Source organism: Fistularia commersonii, chromosome 17 (assembly GCF_037954325.1).
Source record: "Fistularia commersonii isolate RoL2024-O1a breed Wild chromosome 17, RoL_Fcom_v1.0, whole genome shotgun sequence".
Classification (NCBI taxonomy): Eukaryota; Metazoa; Chordata; class Actinopteri; order Syngnathiformes; family Fistulariidae; genus Fistularia; species Fistularia commersonii.
Genome location: NC_141300.1, coordinates 12,332,843 through 12,345,000, shown reverse-complemented (window position 1 = coordinate 12,345,000; position 12,158 = coordinate 12,332,843). Strand labels below are relative to the sequence as shown.

At 46.9% G+C, this 12,158-nt stretch overlaps 1 protein-coding gene across 3 annotated transcripts in view; it reads left to right on the top strand.

The window, feature by feature from the left end:
• The window catches only part of bcar1 (BCAR1 scaffold protein, Cas family member), a 75,763-nt gene extending 66,593 nt beyond the window's left edge, over window positions 1-9,170 (top strand). For all 3 annotated transcript variants that reach the window (XM_086163571.1, XM_086163569.1, XM_086163570.1), the window contains exons 4-8: window positions 1,595-1,696; window positions 3,339-3,728; window positions 4,476-5,357; window positions 6,188-6,277; window positions 7,814-9,170. In XM_086163571.1, the coding sequence (XP_086019697.1) occupies window positions 1,595-1,696; window positions 3,339-3,728; window positions 4,476-5,357; window positions 6,188-6,277; window positions 7,814-8,359 (2,010 nt within the window). In that variant the 3' untranslated portion in view covers window positions 8,360-9,170. The remainder of the gene's footprint in view (window positions 1-1,594; window positions 1,697-3,338; window positions 3,729-4,475; window positions 5,358-6,187; window positions 6,278-7,813) is intronic.
• Window positions 9,171-12,158: the final 2,988 nt, after the last annotated feature.

Below are 12,158 nucleotides of genomic sequence, written 5' to 3'. Positions count from 1 at the left end.
GTGTGTGTGTGTGTGTGTGTGTGTGTGTGTGTGTTTTCGGGAATGCCAAACATTAATCCCGCTTTGAGATTCCAAAGACTCAGAATGGATTAGCGGGTGTGGTGTTTAAACTCGCCACACCTGACCTCCTTTTCCCCCTAATCCCACGCCGTTGAACGCCCTTGACGTCTGACGGCATTCTACAAATGCGGCAAATCCAATTTTATTTCTACGTCGGCGAATCACCGCACGTTTGTCTGAGGACGTCTAACGTGGAGCAGGTCTGGACCCAGAAATAGGAGCCAGGAGACACCGCCGTCAGATCCCACCTCGTCGTTGGCGGCATTCTGTCTCAACCAGGAGAGAGAGAGAAAAGGACAGAGCTAACAGCTACATGCTATCAGCTACATGCTAATAGCTACATGCTAATAGCTTTGATATACGTAAAAGAAATAATGGTGGATGCCAGGTGAGATGCTGCAGGAGGTCAAGCCACTCCCCCTGGGTTGCCGCCCAATGAGAGAGCCCGTAGAATCGGGAGAAGATACGGGGTCGCTTCCATGCACAGCTGAAGGATCTGCAGGAGTTACTGGGCCCTTCACACTGGGAGTGTTGTTGTGTGTGTGTATGTGTATGTGTGTGTGTGTGTGTGTGTGTGTGTGTGTGTGTGTGTGTGTGTGCGTGTGCGTGCTGCTGAGTGAGTGTGACCCAAGCCACACAACAGTCTGATCTGGTCCAAGCGACACACACACACACACACACACACACACACACACACACACACATCTTTTTGTGTTTTCTGCTTAATAAACAGGCACTTAGCGTGCACAAAACACCTTTGCATACACACACACACACACACACACACACACTCTGAGGCACACAGTACAGCAGTACACAGACCACAATCATGCTGACCAGCCAGAACCCAAAGGTCACTCCTGGAACATGGGCAACACAATAAGAAGAAGTAGAGCTGCAAGAGGGGGGAGAGGAGGGTGGGATGGAGATGCGGGGGGGGGGGGGGGAGGATGAGAAGGAAAAGAGTGAAAATGAAGGAGGTGGAGGAGCTGAAGGGAGAAGTGCGAGTGGAATAATGGACGTGGCCGTCTGGCTGTTTGAAGAACAAACGTTCAGCGACGCCATTCATACATACCACATGCTGCTCGGCTGACCCGGAGTCATCACACACACACACACACACACACACACACACACACACACATAAATAACACCCAGTGCAGGTGTTGGATGTGATGCTCAGAGGCATGTCTGAAGACAAACAAGCCGGACAATTCGGTGTCTCTAGTGAACCTCCTGCATGTGTTTTGACTGGGAGGAACTCGGAGGAACCCCACGCAGACACGGGGAGAACATGTAGACTCCACACAGAAAGGGCTCCCTGTGGGAATCCAACCGCATCGGAGCTGAATCTGCACCATGAACAAACACCCGGAGGAGCCCGGATTGAAAAAAACGACACGATCCGACCGGCGGCCTCTCGCCGCCCGTGTCGAACGCCGACCGCAACCCTGGCAGCTCCGAGCCACTTCCATCGTAAGGACTTTACGTGAAAAACTGCACGTTATTTATGTCTTCTATCCTCTTCCTGCAGGTGTATGACACTCCTCCCATGGTGGTGAAGGGGCCCTCTAGTGGTCAGGATATATATGACACCCCAGCGAGTGCGGACAAGAGTGCCAACGCACAGCAGATGGTGAGATGGGTTGGACGTTTACCTGTGTTTACCTTCTTCATGCATATTATAAGAAGAAGTACAGTCTGACTTTTCAATTTTGTTCTTCCTGAAATCCATGAAAAGTAAGGTTTTATCAGTGAGGCGTGGTTTATGTTTGTGCTTTTGTACCACAGGGATAAATGCAGATGTTTCTTCAGGATCATTGTCCTGTTTAAAAGTAAAAAAAAAAAAAAAAACAAAGTATCAACTTGAGATTACCTACAGCAAGATTGTATTGTCCTAAAAACAATCCCTTTCTCGCCTTAAAAAACAAAACGCGCCACAAACCTGAGATGATCTCAGCTCTTACCAAAGATGGGCTGGACGTGGGAGAGCAGATTCCAAAGTAGTTTGGACCGAACATCAAAAAGCCTCTCGTCCACCTGCGCCCTCGTGCTCGATCGCAAAGCGATCCCTCTGGTATTTACAGGGTTTTCGTAAGGTTAAGATTCTATTGAAGCCGAATAAATACATCTGCTGTCCGATAAGGGGAGTTTTCACTCCCTTTCGGACAGAAAAGTTTGAAGAACTGTTTGGTTCCAGGAAGTGTCCTCCTCCAGGGGAGCCTTTCAGTTTTGCATTCCCGTAGGCAGTTGAGGGGTCGCGGTTTGGGCCGATGTGACACGTCATCTGTGACGTGCACCTGAAGCTCCACACAAGAGGAAGCCGACACGATGCTCACGGACTATCGGATGGTTGAAGTGTTTTTATCTTCTCCCCGCACTGTTAGCCGTTAGCTATCTCCAGACATATTTTCGCCAAAATGTTGCCGTTTCCTCAGCGAGTCCAGGGAATTCTGCGGCGTAGCAGGCCGGAAGAGCTTGGACCTCTTCGTCGGTTCCTTTTCAGCTGACTAGTGACCTGGATAGCTTTTAAAAATAGCGCTCCATAGTCCACAAGAAGTATCCAGTAATCACCAAGCACCTATGTCGTAGGAGACTCGGCATCGGGGTTGGAGCTAAGATGGTTCTAGGAACTGCGGTTCCTTGTCTCTGGTGCAAAAATGAACTAAAGATGTCCAAAATGTTAAACCTGAGAACAATAAGATCTGGAAACATTCCTGTATCTGCAAGTATCCCACAGTCATCCCCGTCCTCATCTAAATCTGGATGCGTTTGCGACCTCGCTTGTTCCGTAACCGTTCGGTTGTTCTTTTCAGGGCTGCATAACCCTGATTAGTTATAGGACCAGCCTATTGCCTTGGCAGGAATGTTCTGGTCCCCCGCCTTGGTGAACACCCATCGAAATCTGAAATTCACCAGGGGCTCAGCTCGCCTGGGCGTCGGCAGGCCCGGACCAACAACGACACAGCATGTTTTAATCAGTCGGCTCACATGATCTCCAAGGTCCCGCGGTGAAACAATAGAATTTTGCAGGAGTGCGATTAAAACTAATCGGGGTATGAATAAGGCTCCGGCAGATTGCGGGTCTCATTGGGACGTGAATCACAAGATCCGGGGCCGAGCAAAGCCGGCCAGCCGTGGCCGGATGCCCAGAAAAGCCTCGCACTGCTTTTCCAAACCGTCACTTCTTACCCCAAAGAGTCGTACGTCGCATTTCGGACATCTGAAATAAAAAGTCCTTGGATCACAGCTTTGCGGCCTCTCTCTTCTATTCCCAGGTATACGACTTCCCTCCGTCTGTCAGCAAAGACGTCGCGGACTCTCAGCCACTCAGAGAAGAAACCTACGATGTCCCCCCGCACTTTGCCAAACTGAAAGCACAGGCGCCCGGCTTCGCCGGCCCGTATCTGCACGGCAACCTCAACGACGACGACGACGAGCCGCCCATCCCCGAGGACGTGTACGACGTCCCGCCCCCCTTGCTGGCCGACAAGCATTTCCACCGAGACAGGGCCGACGGCGGCCAGGCCGGCCAGGAGATCTACGACATCCCGGCCAGCCTCCGGACGGGCGCTCACCCCGCCCAGGACGTCTATGACTTCCCCAGAGAGAGAGAAGAAAGGGGCGGAGAGAGAGGAGATCAGTACGTCTATGACATCCCGCCGCAGGTAGGACAACGGGACAGTATCTTCTGCTTCTTCTTCTTCTTCTTTGCACCTTGGCCGCTGCCTTCATGGGTTGTATCTGACATTATCGAAGTCGCTGGCGCACAGGGTCAGGAATGAGTCCATCAGAGGGACGGCACATGGGAGATTTTCTGGAGATTAGGTTTGGATGTGGACAGAGGAGGAGCGGTGAAGATCTGGGTAGAAGGATGCTCAGGTTGGAGCTGCCAGAAGGGAGCAGGTAAAAGAAAAAAAGGGGAGGAAGAATCTTGGTCGCTTGCGCACTTGCTTCTTCTTTTTCCTCTTCTTTCTTCTCTTCTTCAATCCTCTTCTCTCATGACAGCTAACTTCCTGTCCTCCTCTCCTCCATCCACAAACCTTGTCTCTTGTCTCCCTCTGGACTTTCCAACCAGCAGCGTCCAAACCATTTCAGTCTGACTTTATCTCCAAACCATCTAAAATGGGCTTTCCCTCTGATGGACACACTCCTGATCCTCTCCAATGTGATAGTAGATGTATATTCAACGTTTGGTCTTGCATGTCAAGTCCACGTGAGTTTGGAGCGGATCTTTTGGATGATCTTGTATCTAAAGGGAACTGGTCCCGACCCCTTTTATATTTGATCGTATTTTGGAGTTTGGAGTTGTGCAAGGACACGTCGATGTTGGATCCCGAAGTTGGGAGAGCCATCTCGACGTGACTCGTAGACGAACGGCACCGGGTCATTTTGAGCCTTTATTTTTCTCTTAGGTGGTCCGTGATGCCCAGTCCACCAGCGAAGAGCTGGCCATGTCCTTCAAGCGTCTTTCCGCCTCGAGCACGGGAAGCACACGGAGCAACCACTCCGCCTCCTCCTTGGACATGGTACCGGTCCGCGACAACCTGTCCTCCTCCACGTCCTCGGCCACGGGTTCGCTTATCGGGAAGCCCCTCATCTTGGACCTGGAGCAGGCCATGGAGCGCCTGTCTCGCCTCCAGCAAGCCGTGGAGTCCAGCGTCTCGCTCATGATGTCCTTCATCACGGGCAGCTGGAGGAGCCCCGCCCACCTGGAGGGCTCCCTGTCCGCCATCCACCAGGCGGCCGACCGGGTGCGGGCCACGGTCCGGGACTTCCTGGAATTCGCCAGGGGCGCCGTGGCCAACTCCGCCCAGGCCACCGACCGCTCGCTGCAGACCAAACTGGCCCGCCAGGTGGGGAAGATGGAGGAGGTCTTCCAGAGCTTGATCCGACACAGCCAGAGCCTAGATGCCGTTTCTTGGTCGCACACGGAGCTGGCGACGCCGCCCCCCGGCGGGGACGACCTGGACCGGCTAATCATGACGGCGCGCGGCATCCCCGACGACGCCAAGCAGCTGGCGTCCTTTCTCCATGGCAACGCTTCGCTGCTTTTCAAACGGAACAACAGGCAGCAGCAGCAGCTGCCGCTTCCTCCAATCCCAGGGGAGATGGGCGGTCACGTGACCGGCTCGGGAAGCGGAAGCTATCAAGGAGGGGAGAGGGTGAACATTCAGTCGCGGCCCCTCCCCTCGCCGCCCAAGTTTACAGCAACAGAGGAAGAGGAGGGAGTGGACCGACCGTACGAGACCACAGAGGGAGGCTGGATGGAGGACTACGACTACGTTCACCTGCAGGTACACGCTTGTCCGCACTCTCATGTAATCTGTAATCGATTACTTTCAAATTGTCCAATATTAATGGTAACGTGTTTGACGAGAAACAGTGACGTGCGACATGGAAACTTTTGGATCGTTATGTGCGTGTGTGTGTGTGCATGCATGCGTGTGTGTGTGTGCGTGTTTGTGTGTGTGTGTGTGTGCTTGACCTGGATGCTGCGTATTCTTAATGATACTATATATATGGCAGCACAGAGGCACAGGGCTGTGGAGTCACTGTGTTCTCCCTGTGTTTGCGTGGGGTTCCTCAGGGTTCCTCTCGTGGTCCAGAAACATTCAGGAGGTTAACTGGAGACCCTAAATTGTCCAGACGGAGGAATTACAGGGTGCACGGATTTATGTTCCTATATGACGTGACTAAGATGTTGAACAGTTGTATATCATTACATATGAATGAGATTCAGCGGTCGTATGTCTCTATAAGCGACCCTGTGATTGGCCCGGGGTGAACCCCGCGTCTCGCCCAATCACAGCTGGGAGAGGCTCCTTGCGAGCGCTGGATAAGTGGAATGAGTGACTGATAACTGCATTCATCTGTCAATTTATTTCATGATTCATTTAAAAAAAATGAAATTAGATTACTTGTTATTCAAAACATCTCAGAATTCTGATTCTTACAATATCTGATACGATAAAACAATCATCACTATGATCAGACAATATATATAATTTAAAATAATGTAATATGATTAACTTACATTGACATGAAATTATCCCAAACGCCTCTGAAATGTTCCAAAAAAATGAGGGCGATGGCGTCTGACTCCTGGTCCGTGTTGATATTTCAGGGGAAGGAGGAGTTTGAGAAGAACCAAAGACAGCTGCTGGAGAAGGGCAACATCATCCGACACAACAAAACCCAACTGGAACAACAGCAGGTTTGTGCGTCTGTTATCCAGTGATGTTGACTTTGTTTTCCACCGGCAGACAACGGAGATGTTATCTAAAGAATCAAAATGAATGAAGATGTACCGTATTTTCCGAACTATAAGTCGCAGTTTTTCCCATAGTTTGGCTGGGGGTGTGACTTAATGTGTGAAATAATTGAGCTCTCTTGCTCTGATGTGTGTGTGTGTGTGTGTCTGTGTCTGCGTGTGTGTCTTTAATAGAACAGCAATCGTCTCACACACACACGCCAACCAATTAAAATTCAGCGGGGACGGGTCATGGCTGAAGTGCGTTGCGAATAAAGATGCTACCAGCGACTTCTGTACCTATGAAAATTGATCATTTCAACATTCGCGGTAACTTATAAAAACAACTCTTACCGTGATATGTTACGTTAACTTAGCTACCAGGCACGTTCTCAGTTCGTTGTTTATGCGTCACAAAGGCCATACTAGGCTATACTTATTCCGCCTGTTGCTCTCCATTCTATTTTTATTTTAAATTGCCTTTCAAGATGAAATGTCTATTTTTGGTGTTGGATTTTATCAAATAAATTTCCCCCAAAAAATGGGACTTATACTCCAGTGCGACTTATATATGTATTTTTTTCGTTCTTTATTATGCATTTTTGGCTGGAGCCACTTATAATCCGGAGCGACGTATAGTCTGAAATATACGAAAATAATTCTGGAGCTGTTGAACGTCTTGATCTGGGTTGCAGGCTGCAGGCCATGCTTGGTTTCAAGGTTCTCCACAGCCATAATAACCACGCCTCACACTTCCAACCTTGTTCCTCCACCTGTTCTCCACCGTCTCCATTCCTCTCGAGCGTCATTGAACCTCGATGAAGAACTGCTGCTTTGCGGCCACTGGGGGGCAGTAGAGTTGATTCAGGGTTTGAATTGAAAAATGGATTTTCTACTTTATTTTATTTTTCTCCCTCAAAGTGAAGCGCTTTGTTTACACATTCAAGAAAAATCCATTTTATTTAAAATCTGTTGTTCCCGGCTGTGCCCTCTGTGTTACTCGGGTTTGATCCGCCTTTTATTCAAGGGTGTTTTTTAATCGCAATTCGCACACGTAAGTTTCTTTGAAAACAAGGTTGTTTTTGTTAGGAAACTGGCAGCATGAACGTAAGTGTGAAGTTGCTGAGCTCATATTCAGATTTGTTATCGGGGTGAAAGTCCTATTTCATATTTATAGATCTTCCAGTACAAATTCCGGTACAAATTAAGTTTGGTCTTGAATATCTTATATTGAAAAAAGAAAGTTTGACATTTATGATTAAGCTATGGAGAAATTTCACAAATGTTGTTTATTTGTTGTTTTGGTAATCCAGTCACATATCTTAATTTTAAAAAGAAAATGCTTTTCTTCCAATGGAAGGGAAATGCCTTGCATATAGAATAAAGAGGGGTGAGGTAAAATGGTTAGATGACTTTGCATTTGGGTGGATGTGGATCGACCTGCAGGGTAAATGAGTCCCCAGCTGTAATTAACCATTTCCTGTCCTCCGCCTCCTTTAGATTAAACAGTTTGAGCGGCTAGAACAGGAAGTGAGCCGACCAATCAACAACGACATGACAGGCTGGGTCCCGCCTCCTCACCACCTGCTGGCCCACCAGGTCCACCAGAACGGCTCCGGAGGCCCCTCGTCCTCCAAGCTCTGCCACGCCGACCACCAGCTCCTGCTCTTCTACCAGGAGCAGTGCGAACAGAACGTGACCACGGTCACCAACGCCATTGACGCCTTCTTCACCGCCGTCAACAACAACCAGCCGCCCAAGATCTTCGTGGCGCACAGCAAGTTCGTCATCCTCAGCGCGCACAAGCTGGTGTTTATCGGCGACACGCTGTCCCGCCAGGCCAAGTCGCCCGAGGTGAGGGCCCACGTGGCCCAGAGCAGCAACACTCTCTGCGAGAAACTCAAAGATATCGTGATCAGCACGAAGACGGCGGCGCTGCAGTACCCGTCCCCCGGGCCGGCCAGGGAGATGACTGACAGGGTGCGGGAGCTGGCGGGCTGCACACAGCAGTTCAGGATGGTGCTGGGACAGCTGCTGCTGATGTAGAGCAGTCCGGAAGTGGGGTACAAGCGATGAAACTGACGCGCACGCGGAGCGCGAGGCGCTAAACGCCGCCCGCTGAGGCGGCCGGTGACCCTCGCGAGGCCCAGCAGCGCAGGGAAGACCTGGAGACTCCTGGAGCTTTCGGGGTCTGCAGGAAATCCTTCAGCTGTGGGGTCGGAGAACCAGTGCGGCCCTGGACCCTGGGGGTCCGGGGGTCCGCGTGGCACCGCGGACTCCAATCTCACATCTACAAGAGACCACCAACCCCCACCCCCCTCCGAACCTCCCGACCTTCCTTCCTCTTAGACCCTACCTCGCCTTTCACTGGGACCATTCCTCTCATACCCTCTTCCTTTGTGCGCTTTTTATTCTACACAGAGAAACAAACAAAAAAAAAAAGAACGTTTATCTTCAGTGGGCTGGGCCAATAGTTGTAATATAAGAATTGTAAATATTTAAGTTACCTATGAAGCCAGAAAGCAGACACGAGAAGAAGAAGAAAAAAAGGACTTCCAGTATATAAATAAAGATATATGTTCTTTTTTATTTGAAGAAAGACACAATGAAATCATAAGTGTAGTTTTTAGACAATATCAAGAATTGTTATTATCATTGCTATACCCTATAACTACAGCTCTGATTTCTGATCCCTGTATCATTATTATTATTATTATTATTATTATTATTAATTATTATTATTATGGATGTGTAAATTCCTGATGTTTGACTGTATGTGGTCGTGCTTCTATGCTCTTCTCCATCCTGAAAAGGCACACTTTACAAAACAAACATCAACAAGAAAACAAAAAAGAAACCACTGGAGCACACAACCATCATGAAAGTTCAGCTGATGGCAGCAGGACAGCCTGTGTGAATGTGTGTGTGTGTGTGTGTGCGTGCGCGTGTGTGTGTGTGAGCGCGTGCGCAAGAGAGAGAGCGAATGATCACCGGTGTCCATCCTGATCTCACCACGAGTGCGTCCTCACACATGTACAGTTGCCACGGTTATTAAAGACGATCTCTGTGCCATCTCATCCCCCCCTATTATTTTTTTTTCTCTCGAGAAAATAATGTGTAGCTTATTTTGTATGAGGCATGTCTCTGAGAAAACACGTGTAAAAGGTTCAGAGCAAACAAATGAAATTAAAATCTGCTTTGCGTCTTTTCTCTTCATAATGTGACCCCGTCTCAGTACAGCAGAGGACTCAGTGTGTCACATTTTTGCGATGCACCCCATTCGTAAACCAACAGGAAGTCTCTTTATGGACATGTAACTCAACAGGCGAATGCTATTTGTAACCCATCACTCACTTTATCAGAATAATACCTATACACACATATATTTTTTAATTTCTTTATCCACTTTTGTTTGTTTTTAATTTTTCACTTGGTTTTTATTTTGATTTATGTTTTATTTTTAATCATAATTTTTCAATTTTTAGCGATAATTACGATAATTATCCGCTGGATATTTTGTTTTGATTTTCTACGGCTTAGACTTGGTTTTTTTTTTCAAGTAGTGAGACCAGCAGATTGCCTAAAATGAGTAAGAAATAAATATATGTAGAATCCAAAAATATATATTGTTATTTGCTATTTGTTAGACCATTGGAAAATATTTTTTACAGAAAAAGGTATTGCTTTAAGTAGTAACTTTAAGGCCTGGAATATTTTGATTTAGATTTTAAATTCATTGTAGAAGATAAGCTGCTGCTGTACAAAAAGATGGCCACACATTTTAAAATAATTTTCTGCTACTTTTGAGAGTATAACTGTTGTTGTTTTTTCCTTGCAAGAGCATTTTGCTTACTTTTGAACGCTTATTTTTATAGTTTTGCAAGTTATGTTTAGTTTTTATGTCATTTCCGCCTTAGTTTTTGGGTTTCTTTCCAAGTTTTTTGCTAATTCTAGGTGAATGTTTTTATTTTTACTTTCAGCTTTTGCTGACTTCCAATGCTTTGGGCACACTCCTAGGCCCTCGTAAGCCCCGCCCACTTCCGCATTCGTCACCCGTGCTATGCATTGTGGGAATCTGACCCACAACGAGCAGTGGCGACACAGCGTGGAGACGGCAAGTTATGCCGGTGGTGGTTTCACGGTGTTTAATGTGAAGATCGAGGCGATCCTCACATTAAACAAAAGGAGGTGAACAGAGCTGGGGTAGACTCCCCTTTTTTCCGTTTCTACACGACGTTTGGAGTTTGCAAGATAGTGGCGAAGGTATTGCCGTCTTTCGCGGCACTTTCATCTGTGCATCATGATCTGGAGCTTCTTTCCGAAGTATTATCCAGTTGTGTTGGCATTTCTACGCCTTACTTTGTGTTAAATAGATTTTGATATTTTGATAGACCCGCTGGTCGAGGCAACGCTAAAGTACATCTTTTGAAGGGGCTACACATCCGCGTTTTTGTATTAACCACGCCCACTTTAGATTTCTGGCCAATCACAATAGTTCTCGAACACCATACCGGAAAACCTTTGTGCCCAGATGATACATGGTAAACAAACACTCTTTGGGAATGTTGGGGCCAAATGAAAAACTTGGACCGACATCGAGGCTCAAACCTATGGGCTATAACCCAAACAACTAAATTTTCAAAATAGCATTTTGCCTGATTTTTATAAAGTGTAGACTATGAAAAGTGCATGTTACATGTGGGTTAAGAATTGAAAATGCAAAGTGGGGCATATTGTCATGATCAAGGCATTAATACCAAACAAAACCAATAACCGGAATTAGCGTGTTTTTAACAAACACACCTTTGATCAACGTAGAACGTAAAGCAAACAGTTCCCCCTATGTTGTTATCTTCTTTACAATGAAAGCAGCGGATACTAGCACACACTTTAATAAGTTCACACTCGGGGAGAGCATTACACAGCTCATTACAAAGTCCTTGCTAGCTATTTAGCAAGGCGTCTGCTTCGTATTTCTCTACTTGTTGACTGAAAATGGTGTAAATTGTTTCCTTAAACCGTTGGACGCAAGCTAAATCTTACCACTGTAAGTAATGATATGATATGAAATTGAAAAAATAAAAACAAAATCTTAGCGCTACTTTTGGTGAAGTTAGCTGAGAAAGAAAACATCTCACAGCTCGACAAAGCAAAGGTAATTATTTAGTCTCATCGCAAAGAAAAAATTACATTACAAGGTAATGTAGGGGCTCTGTATATTACATAGTATTATATCAGTTTTGAATATAAGAAAGTAAAAAAAAATCTTTAAAAAATGATTATTGAAAATGATTATTTTAAGATACTTTTAATCTGTCTGCTGACAAACTTAAAGGTAAACCTTTGGGAATTTAAAACCACATTATTTATTATATATTTACAATAAACCCATGTAATATAACAATGACAGGGGTAAAAAGCTGAAACAGTATTTGTACTGTATTATACTATGTTACATTGTCTTCTTTTCCTTGCGTCTTTTCTCCTCAGCGGTCGCCACAGAGAATGAACCTCCTCCTTCTGACCCTATTCTCTGTCGCCTCGCCGTTTCCACTCGGGTCCCTCTCATCCACACTCATAAATTCCGTCTTGCTGCAGCTAACCTTCATCCCTCTCCTTTCCAAAGCATACAGCCACCTCTCAAGATGTTCCTCCACCTGCTCTCTTCTCACACTGCAGATAACAACGTCATCTGCAAGCATCACGGTCCATGGAGATACCTGTCCCAACACATCTGTCAGCCTCTCCATCACCACTGTAAACAGGAAGGCTCTCAGAACAGATCCCTGATGTAGTCCCACCTCAACCTTGAACTTCTCAGTCCCACCTACAGCACACCTCACCA